This window comes from Dendropsophus ebraccatus, chromosome 4 (genome assembly GCF_027789765.1).
Source record: "Dendropsophus ebraccatus isolate aDenEbr1 chromosome 4, aDenEbr1.pat, whole genome shotgun sequence".
In the NCBI taxonomy this organism is placed as follows: Eukaryota; Metazoa; Chordata; class Amphibia; order Anura; family Hylidae; genus Dendropsophus; species Dendropsophus ebraccatus.
Genome location: NC_091457.1, coordinates 149,453,969 through 149,475,320, shown reverse-complemented (window position 1 = coordinate 149,475,320; position 21,352 = coordinate 149,453,969). Strand labels below are relative to the sequence as shown.

Sequence of the window (21,352 nt, the reverse complement as noted above, 5' to 3'; positions counted from 1 at the left end):
CTGCTATAATGTGCCTGCACTCACACTCAGCTATACACACTGCTATAATGTGCCTGCACTCACACTCAGCTATACACACTGCTATAATATGCCTGCACTTACACTCAGCTATACACACTGCTATAATGTGCCTGCACTCACACTCAGCTATACACACTGCTATAATGTGCCTGCACTCACACTCAGCTATACACACTGCTATAATGTGCCTGCACTTACACTCAGCTATACACACTGCTATAATGTGCCTGCACTTACACTCAGCCATTCACACTGCTGTATAGAAAAGTTTCTGTCACTGTCCTCCTGCACAGCTGTGTGATTCTCACTTCCTGATTGGTCCATGCTAAACACACACCTCCTTCCCCGTTGCTGTTATGTGACCACACAGACCTCTGACAGCAGCCCTGCTTCTCTATTCTAGCCTGTTGTACTACACTACTGCTTTATGGGGACCTGCAGCTCCATCCTGTATCTACAAACTGCTGCTGTGTTATCAGGTTTATGCAGTTACTAGACATTATATACCACATGCTGATTGCTATACTGTACAGTAACTTATAATATCACATATTCAGCTGTTTATAAATGTTTGTTTCATTTGTTTTACATGTTATTCAGAATAAAAAAAATCATTATTTTTGGGGTGTGGAACCAATTGTCTGCATTTTAATGATTCCTTATGGGAAAATTTGCTTTGGTTTAAGAGTGGATTTGGATTACAAGCTCGGGCCTGGAATGAAGTTTTGTAATAAGAGCTCCCCCTTGTGTCCGCATCAGGATAGTGCAGGTAGTGTACTGGATGAGGGGGTCTACCTCTATACTGCAAGTCTCCTCACCTTCCGCGGGGGCATCTGATGGGCACACGCTGTCAGGGCAGGTTTGGGACGCCCGGTGGAAGTCTCAACCTGTGCTCGGCGATCTCCCCTGTTTACTTCAGCAGAGGTGTCATGAAATCCGAGCTACGAACTGCATGTAGTGTGTTTTATGAAGTGGTCCGGGTGGTGCTGGGGATCTGGGCTGGTGTTTTAGGTGACTACCCAGGATCCATTGGTGTGCACAGGTCCCCCGACCCCCAGCCTCCTGCACAGCTGATTGCCACAGACATTTTAAAGGGTCCTATTAGATGGGCCGATAACGGCCCGATCAATAATGTAAATCAGTGCTTGTCTACTAAGCCTATTACATGGCTCAATTATCATTTAGCAAGGACTGCACGGACATCATTAGCCCTTACCTTAAACTGTTATACATTACCTCTCCACGCTCCCAGTCTTTCCCTGCCCTCTGCTTGCTTCCTGGCACTGCTGCTGCAGCTTCAAACAGGTCTCTGGGCTGGCAGGCTGCTCAGCCAATCACTGTGCGGGATCACTGCGGCCAGTGATTGGCTGAGCAGCCTGTTAGCTGAGAGACCGATCTGAAGCTACAGCCGCGGCACCGGGAAGCAAGGAGAGGGCAGGAGGAGACTTGGAGTATGGAGAGGTAATGTATACCAGTTTAGGGCAAGGGCTGCACAGACATTGGTAATGATGTCCGTGCAGTCCTGTATTATTCAATTGTTGGCTTGTGGTTGATGATTTTGGTGTCAGACCTAAAGGCACGATCAGCCGATGATTGTTGTCTCTATTACACGGAGCGATAATCGGCCTGAATCGGACGATTATTGCTCTGCAATAGGGCCCTAAGGGCTAAAGGTTTAATCCCTTAAAGTGTTACTGTCCTTAAATTTTTTTTGCAGAAATCAATAGTACAGGCGATTTTAAGAAACTGTGTAATTGGGTTTATTAGCCGAAAAATTCATTTTTATCATGAAAAAGCAGTTTGTAGCTCTCCCCCTGTCTTTATGGTTGTCTATGGAGAGGGGAGGGGTGGAGGGAGATAAGGTACCAAAACAGGAGAACAAAGAGTTCATTTACAGCTACATCACGGGGCTATCTCCTCTGACAGTCAGCACTGACCTCTCTGACCTCTGAATAGCAGCTTTCATACAGCTCCCCCTGTGTAATCCTTTGTTCTCTGCTCTCTGCTGGCAACTAATATCCCTCCTCCTCCCTCCCCTCCCTATAGAACAGACAGGACCCGACTGATGTAAAAAAGTCGAGATTTCCTGATAATGAGCAGTGGATGAGAGAGAGGAGGGAGGGGGGGGACCTGGGGAAAGTCTTTTTGAATGCAGATAATGGCATATTTGCCTAATAAACCGAATTACAAAGTTTCTTAAAATCAAAAAAAAAAAAACTGAAACAACAGGTACACTGTAAAGTGCGGGAGGCTGGGAGTTGGGTGACCTGCGCGGTTGCTGCTAGCATTGGGGTCTATTTAAAGGAGCAGCGGTGTGTCAAACTCACGGCCCTCCAGCTTTTGCAAAACTACAATTCCCATCATGCCCGGACAGCCAAAGCTTTTGCTTTGGCTGTCCAGGCATGATGGAATTGTAGTTTTGAAACACCTGGAGGGCCGTGAGTTTGACACCGCTGCTCCACGGCATTCCATTTAAATAGATAACATAACAACTCATTAAGCAGCCGGATGGATCCCTGGCTCCCATCAGACGTGTTACATAAGATCCTTGTTGGTTACGAGTCCACAATGACCGGTTCGGTGATGCGGAGTGCGAGGAACAGCTCATGTGTTTACACAGGAAGTCACTTTTTACAGGGTTGGAAATTTCCCTGTAGATTTCCACAAATCCTGGACGCTGATTCTCCCCACATCCATTATCTTTCTTTATAAGCTTTTTAGCTACACGTTATTCTTTTACTATTTTTTTTTTATGTTTTCACAAATCAAAACTTAGGCGACTTCTGTTTGGAAAATGGGACTGGATGGAACATTCTGAATGTGCGCCGTCCCTTCATCAGAAGAACACGGCGTACCTCGGAATATTACAGCTATTTATAATGGAAGATTACATCACTATTAATCATATAAGCTGAGGGCTCTGAACGGCACGAAGCCGACATGATGAGCAAACAACATACACTAAGTAAAATAACATAGCAATGATAACTGGATTACGCTGCACAATAGTAAGTATTCTGCCTATGGGTTTAACCCTTTAAGAACCAAGAAGATATTGACCTTAAGACCCCCACGCTGACACTGTGTACGGTGTGCCTGGGTAGGGAAACTATGTACTGCGCCTTTAAGAAAATTGTCTAGTACTCAGTTGGGCAGAGAGGGCGACATCCCGCTATTGCCAAGGATTTACAGTCCTGGTTCAGGTAGACATACTGAAAAAAATTAGGGGGTTAAAAGAGACTCTGTCAGTAAGTTTATAGTGTCCTATCTCAGGGTAGCATAAACTAGTGACAGAGAAGCTGAGCAGAATGATGTATCACTTGCATTGTTTTGTGCATCTGATCCAGAAATATTCTCCTGAATAACATGGACAATAAGTAGGCCTCGCCATTATGTGCATGCAGTAGTCCTGGATATTTATGAGCACCAGCAAACTCCGCCCACCAGCTGCTGATTGGCAGTTAAATATATATGCTGTGTATGGGCAGTCAACTGTCAATCAGCAGCTGGAGGGCGGGGGGAGGGGTGTGGCAAGAGTCCTATTCTCCTACATATTAGGAGAACGGCTGAGCAGAATGATGTAAGTAATAAACCCATCTGTTATATCGCTAGTTTATGCTGCCATCATTTAAGGCAGTATAAACCTAGTGACAGATTCCCTTTAAATACTCTGGAGGGCACTTATCAACTGGAGGACTTAAATTAAGCCCCGCCCCCATTCACCTTGCTGGATTTACTAAGAGGCACTCCTCGCCTCTTAGGTAAACCTGCCAGGACCGGGAGCAGGTGTAGAATTCTGCCAGAAGCAGGCATAAATCATGGTTAATCAGGCGCTGGAGGAGGCCATGCCTCCTCTGCCCATCAGGCGAGCGGGAGTTGTGGCTAGCGTATGCCATGGGGAAGGTAAGAACTTGCGCCTTCTCTGTGGCGTATGCCAGGGGCCTAACAATGATAAATGTCTGACTGTGTGCATATATAGGCAAATTGTTTAATTGTGCAGTGCATTTAAAAACCAACGCCAGGATGTTGTTATATAATTTGATCAAACCATATTGCCTCATGTACCACGTGCAGGTCTCCTGGTTCACATGGGTCCCTACACTAACTTCACACTGATTGAATTGTTGCTTAACAAAGAGCATTATCTGCTGGTCTACAGGCGTCTTTCCTTGTATGAGCGCACAAAGGACCGGGACTTCCTGTGTTTGGTCTCTTTTTTTGAACAGAGAAAAGACCAAATATCAGCGCAGAGGGAGCATTGAGCATAGTTTGGGCATAAAGATATAATTGATTTAAATAAAGTCAATATGTTGCAAAACTGCAATCACAACCCCTTTAACTCTAAGGAAATAGTATTTTTAAAGTTGGAGAACCCCTTTAAATACACATAATCTGGTCAGTGTCATTATTCAGATTAATGTAGCCCACTCGGTATCGGAGCTTATGGCGGGGATTTTCCTAGGTTTAGTTATGGAATACTTGGCTACCTGGGGTATACATCTCAATGATTCTTTGGACAGAAATAATATCTGCCTCCATTTATATGTATAATCCGCTCTTACCTGGCAGTCATGGATATTAGAATATATCTTGAAATGTTTTTCCTTTCCCCCTGAGGTATTTTCTCTGACTTCCTCAATGAATAACTAACATTTTTATGACTTTAGCCCCTTTCATTTGTCATAAAAGATGGTTTATATTAGATTGCATGAAAAATACATATAATAATTCAAGGTTAAAACTAGGTATTCATAGCTCAGCCACTTAAAGGGATTATCCAGCACTACAAAAACATGGCCACTTTCTTCCAGAGACAGCACCGCTCTTGTCTACAGTTTGGGTGCAGGCTTTGCAAATAAGTTCCATTGAAGTGAATGGAGCTTAACCTCTTAAGGACATAGGACGTACCGGTACGTCCTATGTCCTCACTTGCACTTCAAAGCGGGGCCGCGCGGCGGCCCCGCTTTGAAGTGCCGCGATCCCGGGTGCCGCGTGTAGCCCGGGACCGCCGCTATTAGCGGCCACGGTCTGATCGCCGTGCCCGCTAATTAGCTAATCGGAGGCAGCTGTCAAAGTTGACAGCTGCCTCCGATTACCGGAGGCACTGTTTCCCTGGTGTCTAGTGGGGGAGATCGCTCCTCCGGGACCTTGTCCCGGAGGAGCGATCTCCGTTACTGATGCCGGCCGGGGACGCGTCCAAGATGGCGCCGTCCTCGGCTCGGCACTCGTTCGTTTTCGGCTGCAGCAGCCGAAAGCAAACGAGTGCCGATCTCATGGATCTCTGCAGCATATCTATGCTGCAGAGATCTCAATGAGAGATCACAGTGTATATACTAGAAGTCCCCCATGGGGGCTTCTAGTATATGTGTAAAAAAAAAAAAAAAGTGTTGTTAATAGTAAAAAGCCCCCTCCCCTAATAAAAGTCTGAATCACCCCCCTTTTCCCAGGTTTTAAATAAAAGTAAACAAATAAATAAATAAATAAACATGTTTGCTATCGCCGCGTGCGTAATCGCCCGAACTATTAATTAATCACATTCCTGATCTCGTACGGTAAACGGCGTCAGCGCAAAAAAATCCCAAAGTGCAAAATTGCGCATTTTTGGTCGCATCAAATCCAGAAAAAATGTAATAAAAAGCGATCAAAAAGACGTATATGGGCAAACAAGGTACCGATAGAAAGATCAAATCATGGCGCAAAAAATGACACCTTGCACAGCCCCATAGACCAAAGGATAAAAGCGCTATAAGCCTGGGAATGGAGCGATTTTAAGGAACGTATATTGGTTAACAACGGTTTGAATTTTTTACAGGCCATCAGATACAATATAAGTTATACATGTTATATATCGTTTTAATCGTAACGACTTGAGGAACATGCATAACAAGTCAGTTTTACCCCAGGGTGAATGGCGTAAAAACACATTTCCCCCAAATAAAAGAAATGCGTTTTTTTTTTCAATTTCACCACACTTCGAATTTTTTTCTGGTTTCGCAGTGTACTTTATGCAAAAATTCAGCCTGTAATTGCAAAGTACAATTAGTGACGCAAAAAATAAGGGGTCATGTGGGTTTCTAGGTGGAAAAATGCAAGTGCTATGACCTTTTAAACACAAGGAGGAAAAACCGAAAACGTAAAAACGAAAATGGGCCATGTCCTTAAAGGGTTAAAGGAGAAGTCCGGCGACAATTGTTTATTAAAGTATTGTATTGCTAGCCAAAAGTTATACAATTCACCAATATACATTTATTACAGGAAATGCCTATAAAGTGCTTTTTTCCCTGCACTTACTACTGCATCAAGGCTTCACTTCCTGGATAACAGGGTGATGTCACTTCCTGGATAACATGGTGATGTCACTTCCTGGATAACATGGTGATGTCACTTCCTGGATAACATGGTGATGTCACTTCCTGGATAACATGGTGATGTCACTTCCTGGATAACATGATGATGTCACGACCCAACTCCCAGAGCTGTGCAGGCTGTGGCTGCTGGAGAGGAGGATGGCAGGGGGACACTGAGGGACACAGGGCACTGGAGGAACACTGAGCATCCCCCTGCCATCATCCTCTCCAGCAGCCACAGCCCGCACAGCTCTGGGGGTCGGGTTGTGACATCATCATTTTATCCAGGAAGTGACATCACCATGTTATCCAGGAAGTGACATCACCATGTTATCCAGGAAGTGACATCACTATGTTAATCAGGAAGTGAAGCTTTGATGCAGTAGTACGTGCAGGGAAAAAAGTACTTTATAAGCATTTACCGTAATAAGTGTATATTGGTGATTTGTATAACTTTTGGGGAGCAATACAATACTTAAGTAAAATTTTGTGGGACTTCTCCTTTAACTGCAAACTGCACATGAACTGGAGACAAGAGCGGTGCTGTCTCTGAAAGAAAGCGGCCATGTTTTTGTAGCACTGGATAACCCCCTTAAAGGGGTAGTGCGGCGGTAAAGAATTATTGACAGAATAACACACATTACAAAGTTATACAACTTTGTAATGTATGTTATGTCTGTGAATGGCCCCCTTCCCCGTGTCCCACCACCCCCACCCGTGTACCCGGAAGTGTGGTGCCGTGTCACGTGCCGACTCGTCTCCGATCTTCAGTCTGCGATGTCGTCTTCGGACGGCCGGGCCGAATCCCTCTGAGCGTCCTGAGTGCCGGCCGCCCTCTTCAGCGTCATCAGATGCTCAGCCGCGATTGGCTGAGCACAGTTATGCTCAGCCAATCGCGGCTGAGCAGCCGATGACGCTGAAGAGGGCGGCTGCCACTCAGGACGCTCGGAGGGATTCGGCCCGGCCGTCCGAAGACGACATCGCAGACTGAAGATCGGAGACGAGTCGGCACGTGACAGGTATGTATAGCGCACCACACTTCCGGGTCTAGCGTGGGTGGTGGGACACGGGGAAGGGGGCCATTCACAGACATAACATACATTACAAAGTTGTATAACTTTGTAATGTGTGTTATTCTGTCAATAATTCTTTACCGCCGCACTACCCCTTTAAGCTCCATTCATTTTTTTGGAACTGAGTTACAAAACCTGCACCCAAACTGGAGAGAAGTGTGGGGCTGTCTCTGGAAGAAAGTGGCCATGTTTTTGTAGCACTGGATAATCTTTTTAAAAGTAAAATAGTTCATGTAAACTCGGCCTTAATAGTGCAATGAAAATGCTTTAAAACACATAAAAATGTATTGCACAATTCTTTATGGTTTATCTCCCGTTTCTCACTACATTGGCTGGTCAGGGGCTTGGGAGAAATCTTGGAGGTGGTTGTGGGAAGGGCAGACATGCGGAGGTCTTGTGAGGATTGGGGGCTGAGAGAGGGTTGGCATCAGGAGATTTGGTTGGAGTTGTATAGAGGGAACAGGTTGTGGACGGCTTTGTATGTCACTGATAACAGTTTAAAGGTGTTATCCACCTAAGAGTTACAAGTGTTTCTAAAAGCCGATCTAGATCCAAGATAGAAAATTAAATTTTCCATAATGCATTTTCCTGATTGGTCCATTTGCGTACTCACCCCCTTAGCTTTCTTTCCTGCCCACTGCTGTCACAGAAAAGAAAGGACTGTTTTTTTTTTTACTGATTTTGCATCACATCACCCCAATATGTATTCCATACTAGCTGATGGGGTAGCAGAGCTGACACACTCATGGTGTAGCTATGTGCTTAACGGGCATCTGTTTACCGGGGTGTGGGGTGTAGTGAAGGTTTACATCTCTGTTTGCTGACTGGGAATATAAACATTTTAGCTCCATCCAGACTCTAAGAACATCTATACCACTTACAATATGCAGAGCTGAGACACATAAAGACAGTTACATATGTCTGCAGTCACTGACAGCAAGCAGAGACAGAACTATAACGCTTCATATTACAGAGACCTATGCTCAGGGACACATGTAAGTCTATGGAAGCAGCACAGGTGCATGGAGATGATGCAGATAATGTCTCCAGGGGGTCGGGTTTCCAAGTCAATAGACAAAGAAAAAGTTGGATGTAGTCCTGGAAAACTGGGAGAAGTTTCCAAGACCTAGATCCAGATTTTACAGGCACCTAGGGAGTAGCGGAACAGATTGGCACAGAGTTCAAAGGCATCTAAATTGATGCATTTACAGAAATTTACCAACATTTCTGTACTGTTTGAGAGATATAAATTTAATAAGCCCCCATGTGCCTTCATCTGTTTCGTCCTGTTACTCTTGGTTACACTGAGAGGGTCAACCATGCACAGTTCAAGTGAAATCTCCAGGAAGTACTGGCAATTGGTCTCCACTGATCCTCAGAGCAAGTGGGATTTTTTGGAAACAGTTTGGCCTGTTACATGGCAATAGCAGGGTCACCTAATCCTGCCACCTTCCCCCTTAAAAACTCTTATCCAACCCACTCCATATCCCACTGGGCTACTGTAACATCCATCTCTCTTGCACCCCTCTGATCCCCACTTCAAAGGGGTTTCCCACAAAAAAGATCGATACCACTTAAAGTGTCACTGTTGTTTCAATTTTTTTTTTGCAGAAATAAATAGTCCAGGCGATTTTAAGAAACTTTGTAATTGGGTTTATTAGGCAAATATGGCATTATCTGCATTCAAAAAGACTTTCCCAAGTCCTCCTCCCTCCCTCCTTTCTGTCATCCACTGCTCATTATCAGGAAATCTTGACTCTTTTACATCAGTCGAGCCCTGTGTTATCTATGGAGAGGGGAGGAGGTTGGAGGGAGATTAGTCGCCAACAGAGAACAAAGGATTACACAGCAGGGAGCTGTTGAAAGTCGATATTCAGAGATCAGAGAGGTCAGTGCTGACGTCAGAGGAGATAGCCTGGTGATGTATCTGTAAATTAACTCTTTGTTGTTCTGTTTTGATGCCTCATCTCCTTCCACCCCTCCCCTTTCCATAAGAGAACAATAAAGACAGGGGGGGGAGCTTCAAACTGCTTTTTCATTATAAAAATGCATTTTTCAGCTAATAAACCCAATTACAACGTTTTTTAAAATCACCCGTGCTATTGATTTCAGCAAAAAAAATATATTATGACAGTGAAACTTTAAATATAAGCAAAGGAGTACAAAAATTTTTTTTTTACTTTTTTTATAATGATTGGCATTTAGACAAATTGTTATAGCAACTCTTTTAAGACCGTTTAAGCCCATCTCACACATAGGGTGAATCTATGAAAGACCGTTTGGACAAAGCGATCTGCGAGTTATCACTGAACGACCAACGACAATTTGAGAACATGTTGAAAGATCATGATAAACGATTTCTTGCTCGACGCTTAATCTTTCGCTGTGTTTACACGAGCCGATTATCGCTCAAATGCGATCGTTATTGCGCAAATTCGAACGATAATCGTTCCGTGTAAACGCAACAAAACCGTATCCAATATCCAATCAGTTTTCTTCAAGGTTTACTGAATATCCAGCGACATTTCAACCCAACATACATAAAGACACATTCGGTCGAAACAACGCTGTTATGTTCTGTATATATGTACGTATCCAATAAAGTTTGAAGCGATAACCTGCCATGGCAGCAATCTATATACGCTGCCATGGATTATGTTGTTGCCATTTAGATGGAATAAATAAAAATAGCCTGTTGCTATTTTTGCAGCTGCACACCATATAGATGACGCTTTACCATCTCTCATAACTGTGCCCGTCTGTAAGGTGTCAGGGCATGACGCTTGCCTCCAGATCCTAACACATTCCTGTGAATTTCCATGCCGCTTCGATGCGTTCAGTTTACCACCAGACATCAATATGGCACAACACCATGATACGTTTTGTTCCTATAAAAAAAAAAAAAAAGACCAATTCTGCACGTCTCAATTTATTTTTGGTCGCGCAGAAGAAGGATCTTGTTTTCTACAAATGTACAAATGAGGATGGAGAAGTCTCCACAAGTAAACAGATATTTCCTGTAAGCCGGCGATGTGGAGAAGGAGGCTGTGCGCTCTCCAAAGCCTCCCTGTATAATGCCAATGAAAAAACTAAAAACATTCAGGACAACATGGATAAAAGTAGAATAAAAAGTATAAAAGTAGAAGATTGTGTATATATATATATATATATATATATATATATATATATATATATTTATATATATACAAACACACTGTATAAAGACTTGGGGAGAAGCAACAAGTTCAATCCACAAGAGCACCTGCAGGGATGGAAATATCCTACGTGCTTCTCCAGTAGTTATTGCGATCCGTGATGTCGGGCGCGCCAAAGTTGCTGGCGATAACAATGAGACAGTTGTTGTACGATCTGGCTTTGGGAGGAGACCGTTCATCTTATATTTTTCTAATAGAGCAAATATTTATATTAAATAAATTAAAAGGGGTTGTTTAGCATAAGAGAAACATAGCGGCTTACCTCCTGAAACAGCGCCACCCCTGTCCTCAGGTTGTGTGTGGCATGACAACATAGTTCCATTCACTTCAATGGAGTTGCAATACCATAGCCAAACTGAGGACAAGAGTGGTGCTGTTTCTAAAAAAAAAAAAGCAGCTGTGTTTTATGCAATGCTATAGTAAAGAAGACATGTAGGCATGCTACCTCAGATAGGTGGAGAGATTCTAAGTGAACGTCATGAAAGTGTCCGGGTTCGGCAACTTCTTTGAACCCGAATGCTTGGCATTTTGGAGAAGGTGTATGCCACCCTAGGAAGTCCTGGAAAACCTGGATACAGCCATAGGCCATAGGCCATATCCACGTTTTCCATGCAGTCCTTAAGCTAAATCGTCCTTCTCCAGACGCGGGGAGTTAAATCTTAATTATTCAGGTTCGGAGAAGTTGCTGAACCCGGACACTTTCATGGAGTTTGCTCGATACTAATTTCAAGCACTCACCTTTCTCTTCTTTGTCCCTTCAGTCCTACAACAAAGTCTGGGAGAGGGTTCCTCCACTCCTCCATTATGGGAGCACTCTGCCCTGCAGCTAGCACAGGCAAGCTATCTAACAGCTATCTACATATGGGTAGTACTTCCTTTTGGAGGGGAATCGGGCGTGGCTATAATCCCCAGTCAAGGCCCTACCCTGACTTGCAGGGACACTAACTCCAATAGGTGGCATCAAGGACTATGCACTCTTCCTTCTTCAGGATTATTGAAGCATAGGCTGGGTTTACATTGATAAGGTGGTCCGGCAAACTTCATTGTTGTTGTCATCAGGCGTTCCTCCGTACGGAGTGTCCGGCGATCCAGCGGCACAGTTGAATGGCTGAATGTTTTGAACTGCCCCATTTAAATAGATGGGATGAATTCAAAAATCAGTCCCCCTCCGGTGCTTTGCTACTGAGCCGCACCGCCGTATGAGTGTAATCCCAGCCATAGTGTTTTCTGCACCCCCCCCCCCCCAAAAAAAAAGCAAAAACACTGCAATAATAGCAATAATACGTTGTTTATAGTACCTTTAGACTTTTTTTACGCAATTTTTTAACAATGATAGATTGTGTAAAAGAGAGACCCTTTCCTCTTAGTGAACCCCTATGGAGGATAGCCTAGTGTAACTCACTCAGCTAAGTCATGTCAATGCTAAACACTAGAGGAAATATAAAAGCAAATCCTTATTCTGACTTTTTGTAATCAAAATAAATACCTGTAATATAATCTAGATAAAGCCATTGGACGACGGCCTTTAGAGTTTCAGGACTCTAAAAGGACTAGTCCATGTCACTGCTGATTGTAGGAATGTACGGTATTATTTATTATTTCTATAGGTCAGACATGGGCCGGTGCAGGGAACAGAGGGTCTATTCTAGCACATCGGCCTCCGCCTGTCGTAGGGCTCACAGTCTAATTTCCCCTTCTTGGGAATTGTATACCTACTGTATAGACTACGCACATTTCTTAGAAAGACGGTATGTTTTTGGCGCCTGGAGGGAAACTTGAAGTATGCAAAGAAAACTTACATGATCACAAGAAGAACATACAATCTCCATGCAGATGTTTTAACCTGTGACCCCAATGCCTCCAGGCAGCAGTAAGCCTCCGTATGGCTGCTTTTTTTTCTTACTATACTGTATATAATGGTCATGCTCACATATTTGGGAAGCAAATTAGAGGATCCATGTTTTTCTACATCATACCAGAATCTAGATACATGCAGCTTGTCCATATTCCTGACAAATATGCCGTGGTATGCAAGTATGCCTTATAGCTGTATAACACAACCTCTGGAGATCGCCTTTGTCCTAGCAGGCACTGCTGTCAGAACTCTGTGATGGATAGTCACACACAGGTTCTAGGTTGTCCTTTTTTTCCTTATGAAGCTGAAAGGGACAATTAGTTTGTATTCCATTATTTTCTTCATATATCAGGGACCGCCATGGGTGCAAGTTCTGCCCCTCCTATGCCAAACTCTTTAAGGGGTAGTAATCACAGAGAATTATAGTATGCAAAGGAGTTTGCAGTGTTGAAATTTTTCGTATAAAGGGGTATTCCACTCAAATATAATTTTTCATATGTTGCTGTCTATGGTGAGACTAACAATTCCTTCCATACTTGTTATTATCTATTCAGTCTCCTTCTCCTAGTTTTGAGCTGCTGCTTTCTGCTTAAAACACAAAAATCTGTGTGTGAGCCTTTCTCTCTGTCTCCCCCTCCTCCCCCTCACTTCTGAGACGGCTGATGTAAACAAGTCCCTGGCAGGCTTTATCTGCAACATTGTAGCTTCTTTGTAATGCTGGGAGGGTTCATCACAGTGAGTTCATTAGCAACTTGAACTCAGAATAACCCTCCCAATATTACAAAGAAGCTACAAAGTTGCAGATACAGCCAGCCAAGGATTTGTTTACATCAGCCGTCTCAGAAGGGAGGGAGGAGGAGGGGGAGACAGAGATAAAAGCTCACACACAGATTTTTGTGTCCTAAGCAGAAAGCAGCAGCTCAGAATTGGGGGAAGGAGACTGAATTGATAACAACAAGTATGGAAGGAATTGTTAGACTCACCATGGGCAGCAACATATCAAAAGTTATGTTTGAGTGGAATACCCCTTTAATAGTCACTAGTCCCTGACTTTATATGGTGCAGTCAGCCATAAAACAATATATTTTATTAATCTGTCAGCTGGTCTCATTGATCATGTATGGCCAGTGTTACGACCAATATAGACTACAATGCATATGGCTGCATCACCTGAATCCACGTCTGTCTGTTGAGTCATTACTCTATATATTATTTTTGAGGAATGTGCTGGAAGACTGAATTTAAAGGAAATATTTCAAAATAAATTTTATAATTTCAAAATTTGCAACAGATTCTAACATTGTTATTTTTGTTTGTTTTAGGGCAGCAACGGATCACAATATTGATAACACTACGGCGTTGTTACGGGAGTGGTTGAGGAATGTACAAAAACTATATCATTATGTGGAATGGAGGCCCATGTCTGAGCCACAGTAAGTAATGGACATGTACTGACTCAGTTCTGAGTAGAATGCATTCTGATAATATCCATGTCATCGGGTTCTACCTACCATGCTGGTCTGAATGAATACATTCCCCTCCATACTCAAATGGGTAGAGATTTAAGGCCAGTTGGAGGGGAAGGGCTGGCAGGGATTGCCCTGGTTCCCATTCATAACGTTTCATATGTTGCTGCCCATAGTGAGACTAACAAGGGACTTCTTTACATCAGCTGTCTCAGAAGGGAGGGGGGAGAAGAGGGAGACGAAGAGATAAGCTCACACAGTTTTTTGTGTCTTCAAACGAAAGCAGCAGCCTAGAACTGGGGGAAGGAGACTGAATAGATAATAACAAGTATGGACTGAATTGTTAGTCTCACCATGGGTAGCAACTTTTAAAACGGTATGTTTGAGTGGGATACCCCTTTAAGTCTTCTCTTTGTTTAGGCTCCAGAAGTAAAGAAAACTCAATTCAGTTCAGCAATCCGGTTATCCGCGGTGGTGCACATAGATAGGAACAAGTCCCACGTAGACAATAATAACAAATTTCTCGGCACTCACCGAGGAATGGTGAGTGCCGAGAAATTAGTTATTGTAGGAACCAGAAGTGTCTGGGATCCACTTATTCTCTCTCCATTGAAACAAAATACGCACTCACCAGTCATAGCTTTAGCTGACCTTTTATCTCTTAGCTATGTTATAGTATATTGAGTTGGCAATGGACGTTAGTTCTTTTTCGGGTAATCCTGGATGAAGGCTGTTGCTGTATAAAACAAAGATCTTGTAGGGTATACGAGCTACAGCTGCGTTCTCACCCCTCCCCTGTCAGCAGAGTCATACGTGCAAGTTAATGGGAAATTGGGACCAATATGTGTCTCTGTTTTTACAGTCTCACATGCTATAGTCATCAATCCCAGCTTATGGCTGTACATGAATTGCAGAATACTCTTCATATGGGAGACATTCATGTCAGTGCTGCTGGCAGCTATAAAGTTGTAAGCAATAAAAACTTCTTCTCTACAACTTTTATTGGTTGAAACTCAAAAATTTTCCTTCTGTTCATATTAATCAAAATGTCATATGATCACTGGGGCGCACAATGGCGGGACCCCCTCTTATTCAGAAAACAAAAAGGTCTTGGCCCCTTTAGCTTTTTGTGACACACAACCTGGTTGCCATAACCTATTTTCTAACCACCATCACTGAGGTATAGGTGTTCTCTGGTGAAAAACCTTAGGAACGTACAGTGTGGAGTAGTTTGGTTGTCATGAATGCTTCATGGGAGATCATATAGCAAAAAGGATGGCGGACACCTTTAAAAAGTATTTTTTATTCTTGCTTTCTATGGTGCAGAAAAATTTTATTCAAAAACTTTATTCAAAATTTAGCTTAGTTTCTTTCTTTCATTAAACTTGTACACGGCCTAGATAAATCTGTCCTCCAGGGTTTCTCTACTATCTGAACTGCTATGGGGCAGATTTATCAAACATGGTGTGAAGTGAAACTGGCTCAGTTGCCCCTAGCAACCAATCAGATTCCACCTTTCATTTTCCAAAGAGTCTGTGAGGTATAAAAGGTGGAATCTGATTGGTTGCTAGGGGCGACTGAGCCAGTTTCACTTTACACCATGTTTGATAAATCTCCTCCAAGAGAAGCCTCACAACGTGATGTACACATAGTCAAAGGTGGTCATACATGTAAGATCTGGCTTTTTGGCCTAACATGTATGTTTATTTTAATGGAGAAAGTAAGCTGCCAGACACCCCTGAAGTGGGGTACAGGGGAGCAATCGAACCCAGAAACCTAAGGGGCCATAAGAAATCTCTTTCCTTTATTAATAGAGCAGTACTATAAAGGAAGCATTATAGCCAGGCGCTCTTTTACAGATTTTGCATTGGGATCCAGCATCTTCAGGACTTACATCTGGGGACTAAAACTTAGGGTATGTTCACACTGAGGAATTTCAAGCTGAATCCGCACACGTTTTCCACCTGAAAAAATATGTACAGAGCAATGTCCCATTGTGTTCAATGGAATTTACGCTCTGCTGTTGACACTGCAAAATTTACACGCGGAATGTTCCACCGCGGATCCTCTTTCCATCCAAAGAATTGACATGGCAATCCCTTGGGCAGATTTCACTAGAGAAATCCCATAAAAGTCATTGGGGCTTTTGAAGGAGAAGTCTGGTGAAAGTTTTTATTAACCCTTTAAGAACGGGGCCAATTTTCGTTTTTGCGTTTTCGCTTTTTCCTCCTTGTGCTTAAAAGGCCATAGCAGTTGCATTTTTCCACCTAGAAACCCACATGAGCCCTTATTTTTTGCATCACTAATTGTACTTTGCAATGACAGGCTGAATTTTTGCATAAAGTACACTGCGAAACCAGAAAAAAAAACAAAAAAAAACAATGCATTTCTTTTATTTGGGGGGACTGTGTTTTTACGCCATTTGCCCTGGGGTATAACTGACTTGTTATGCATGTTCCTCAAGTCGTTACGATTAAAATTATATATAACATGTATAACTTGTATCTGATGGCCTGTAAAAAATTCAAACCATTGTTAACAAATATACGTCCCTTAAAATCGCTCTATTCCCAGGCTTATAGCGCTTTTATCCTTTGGTCTATGAGGCTGTATGAGGTGTCATTTTTTGCGCCATGATGTTTACTTTCTATCGGTACCTTGATTGCGCATATACGACTTTTTGATCGCTTTTTATTAAATTTTTTCTGGATTTGATGCGACCAAAAATGCGCAATTTTGCACTTTGGGATTTTTTTGCGCTGACACCGTTTACCGTGCGAGATCAGGAATGTGATTAATTAATAGTTCGGGCGATTACGCACGCGGCGATAGCAAACATGTTTATTTATTTATTTGTTTACTTTTATTTAACATCTGGGAAAAGGGGGGTGATTCAGACTTTTATTAGGGGAGGGGGCTTTTTACTAATAACAATACTTTTTTTTTTTTTTTTTTTTTTTTTACACATATACTAGAAGCCCCCCGGGGGACTTCTAGTATATATACTTTGATCTCTCATTGAGATCTTTGCTGTATACTTATACAGCAAAGATCAATGAGATCGGCACTCATTTGCTTTCGAAAAACAAACGAGTGCCGAGCTGGGGACGGCGCCATCTTGGAGAGTTCCCCGGCTGGCAGCAGGTACGGAGATCGCTCCTCCGGGACAACGTCCCAGAGGAGCAATCTCACCCACTAGACACCAGGGATAAGCTGCGATCTGATTACTGTATTAGCGGGCACGACGATCGGACCGCGCCCGCTAATACCCGCGGTCCCGGGCTACTAGGGGCACCCGGAACCGCGGCGGTTCATAGTGGGGTCGCCGCGCAGCCCCGCTCTGAACACCTATTACGGGCGCATGACATACGGGTACGCATGCGTCCATAAGAAGTTAAAGTATTGTTTTGCCCCCAAAAGTTATACAAATACCAATATACACTTATTACAGGAAATGCTTATAAAGTGCTTTTTCCCTGCACTTACTACTGCATCAAGGCTTCACTTCCTGGATAACATGGTGATGTCACTTCCTGGATAACATAGTGATGTCACTTCCTGGATAAAATGGTGATGTCACGACTCAATTCCCAGAGCTGTGCGGGCTGTGGCTGCTGGAGAGGATGATGGCAGGAGGACACTGAGGGACACGGGGCAGTGGAGGGACACTGAGCATCCCTCAGCCATCATCCTCTCCAGCAGCCACAGCCCGCACAGCTCTGGGAGTCGGGTTGTGACATCACTATTTTATCCAGGAAGTGACATCACCATGTTATCCAGGAAGTGATATCACCATGTTATCCAGGAAATGACATCACCATGCTATCCAGGAAGTGACATCACCATGCTATCCAGGAAGTGACATCACCATGTTATCCAGGAAGTGACATCACCATGTTATCCAGGAAGTGACATCACCATGTTATCCATGAAGCGAAGACTTGATGCAGTAGTAAGTGCAGGGAAAAAACACTTTATAAGCATTTCCCATAATAAGTGTATATTGGTATTTGTATAACTTTTGAGTGGCAATACAGTACTTTAATAAAAATGTTTGCCGGCCTTCTCCTTTAATTTCCCGTTTCTGTTCGAATTCTGAGCCAATTCCCCCAGAGCTGAAGAAGAGTAAATTTCAAGCAGAAAACGTTCCTCTTCTATTCCTCAGTGTGAACATAGCCTAATCGAATTATACTGTTGGGAGAAGAAAGTTATGTACCAGACGGAAAAGACCTAGCGGATTTTGATGAGTACAGTATGTTCTCTATTTTTAGATCTTACACTGACGAATTTGGACCTAAACATTGGCCGGCATCCAGATTTGCCCATGTGATGAAGCTACGCCAGGCCGCACTGCGCACCGCAAGGGAAAAGTGGTCGGATTTTATCTTTGTAAGTAGAATATAGCCATATAAGCAAGCTGTATATCAAATCAATGTAAACACTTTGTATGTTGATTTGCATGTCCCACCCCCCCCCGGAATTACATTGAACTCAATGGAGAAATGCAAATGTAATGTGCAACCATAATAAAGTATGTGTTACTTTTTGGATATAATGCAGTGTTTTATCATGTTCTGTTTATGCATTTTTATTGTGATTTGTGCATGCAAACGTCGAAGAACTTTTGCATAAAATTAAGTTTATTTTTGGTTTGAAAACTGAATATTTCTTTACCCTTGAGACCTGCAATGAAACCTCCAACTAAAATGTGAACTTAGCCTTAACCGTACAATTACCTTTGGTTTCTATACATATTAATGTTACATATTAATTTTTTTTAGTAGCCCCGGCCCAAATGCATAAAAAATGAGGTGAAAATGCGGCAGTATTTTGGTCATTTCAGCCGTAAATAAAGATCATGATCAATACTTATAGCTGTATTTTCATCTCAAAAAAACTTTGTGTTAACATACCTCAAAGCTGCATGTTATATGGCTGAAAAACATACCAAAAACGATAAAAAAGAGGTTGAAATTTGGAATTTTTTAAATAAAAAATTAATATAAAAAATATAAAACTGTAAATTATGGCCTAAAAACATTGCCAGCACATAACCTTATAGTAACATATTTTTCAGATACACTGAGAATACACTGCGTGAGCCTAGCCTGAGTCTCCACATCTGGTAATAATTCTATTGTAGAGCAGATAGATAGTCTCCTTATCTGTATGTGATAGGTATACATTATAGATAAGTTCATGAATATTTCAGAACAAAGGCTCAGTCATCATACACAGCAGCTGCAGGAAGCTCCCGCACCAGACAACGGCTCAGACGTCTCCTCTGCCTGTAGGAAGGGCGTCCATTATATGTCAGGGCTCGCTTGGTATTTTTATTGGTGAGGTTTATTAAGTCACGTTAGTTACATATTTCGCAAATATGGCCTAATGCGGCCGCAGCTATCGCTTATTTTCCATAACTAAAAAATAATAAATAATAATCTACTATTTAACCTTCATGACATTGTAACAAAAATAAGTTGACAGATCTGTGTAGTTGTTCTAGGTCACATAACCCTCCTCCAGGATTGTTATCATGTATGTAGTCACATACAGAGTTAATGTGGTGTCTTTTTGTATTTTTTCCGTCCAGTATGTAGATGTCGACAACTTTCTGACGAACCCTCAGACGCTAAATCGTCTGATTGAAGAAAATAAGACCCTTGTCTCCCCTATGCTGGAGTCCCGGACACTTTACTCAAATTTCTGGTGTGGTATGACACCACAGGTAGGTGTTACAGATATGGAAGCAATTATTTTCACCTTCTCCATTTGTTACACAGTGAAATATAGACCTGTCCAAGCTGAGACCTTGGCTGTATACACCTTCACAGCCAGTAATCGTACCAAAAATTTAAAATGGAGCAACAAAAAGGCCCTTAAAGGGGATAATTTTTTTTGCTGATCAGAGCCCAATACTGAAACATGTTCTTCTTTCCTACTCTGTTTCTTTTTTCCAATTGTAATTGTTTTACTTGTATTTTTCGTACATTATTATATGGGCAGCGATCTTGCTTCAGAATTTCTGTTAACAGCATCTTTAGAGCAGATACATAAACATAGGGAACGCTAGACAGAAGCTGACCATATTAACTTATATAGGAGAGTTTTCTAGGCATGCTCTGTGACCTGTGCAGATGTCATTGTGCAGGGAGAAGGGTGTGTCTGTGTGTGTCTGTGTGGGCGGCAGGGGGGGGGGGTGACTACCACCTATTGTGATCTTGGTCTATCTATATACTGATGCCCCCCTTTTCTGATATCCTGCATGTGATGATAAGGAGGAGAATGCTGGTTAGTGTTAGTTTATTACTAAGCCTAGTGGCTGGAATGATAACTGCAGGATTATTTTAAACTATAGATAGTTAAATAGAAAGACATTTAAAAAATTCTTCAAATTTTTAAGCAATAGACAATTTTCTGATTACACATTATCTTCTACCCTGCAGTCCTGTACTTCCATTTGCCCTTACGGGAAATGTGACTACAGGGTTAGACTACACAGACTTTGTTTGCTGTTACCTTGGAGACACGTAGGTTTGTATAGGAACTAAAAAATATATATATTTACAAATTAGGGCAAAGCATTTAAAGGGGTATTCCTGCCAACAGCACCCATCAACTATCTACAACTATCTGTAAGAAGTATCTGATTAGTGGGGGTCCGAGAAGACGTCTATCAGCCCAACAGACGCCAAAGGACTATAGTTTTAAGCCTCTCTTATATTCTCTTTATTACCTGTAGGATGTATTTGTCTTGGCTGTGCAACAGAATATTTCTGGAAAATTTGTTAACTAAATTAAAAAAAAAAAATAGCAAAAATATTTTTTTTGAATGTGACAAGTTGGAGCGTCCAGCAGTAATGGGGACAACATCAAACGTTCTGCAAAGCCCTGAACTGGCCTGGTAAATGTCTATGGAAATTCTGGGTCATTGTTGGCAGGGATCATTGTCAGACTGTGCAGCCTATAAAACCTCAACCTGCCCCACACTAGAAACCTTTGTTTCTTTGTTATGCGGAATGAGAGGAATTAATGAAATGAATCCATTGACTACTATTATCTATCGGCCATGTTCACACTTGTGTATTTGTTGCATTGTGTATTTTGCATTTGTATCTGCCCCTACTTTTGGCTTTTTAATATGCCGGTGCCGTGGTCCTTTTTTTAAACCGCCGCCCAGTTCCCGTTCATAATGACGGTCTATTTCCGAGCACTGGCCGGCCCTAGAGCATTGGGGGCAGGCACGCCAGCCCCCAGTGTGACAATCTCCCCTGTATAACTGGGCTCCATTAGGACTAGTGCACGGGGGCAGGACCGTGTTCGGGAATAGACCAGTGCCGTGTGAGGTACATCGCTTTGGGCATGTTACACTGGG

General features: G+C 42.6%; 1 protein-coding gene across 1 annotated transcript in view; it reads left to right on the top strand.

Moving 5' to 3' along the window:
* The window catches only part of COLGALT2 (collagen beta(1-O)galactosyltransferase 2), a 72,913-nt gene that overhangs the window by 30,606 nt on the left and 20,955 nt on the right, over nucleotides 1-21,352 (top strand). The window contains exons 2-4 of the mRNA XM_069968971.1: nucleotides 13,834-13,944; nucleotides 18,249-18,366; nucleotides 19,571-19,705. Coding sequence (XP_069825072.1) covers nucleotides 13,834-13,944; nucleotides 18,249-18,366; nucleotides 19,571-19,705 — 364 coding nt within the window. The remainder of the gene's footprint in view (nucleotides 1-13,833; nucleotides 13,945-18,248; nucleotides 18,367-19,570; nucleotides 19,706-21,352) is intronic.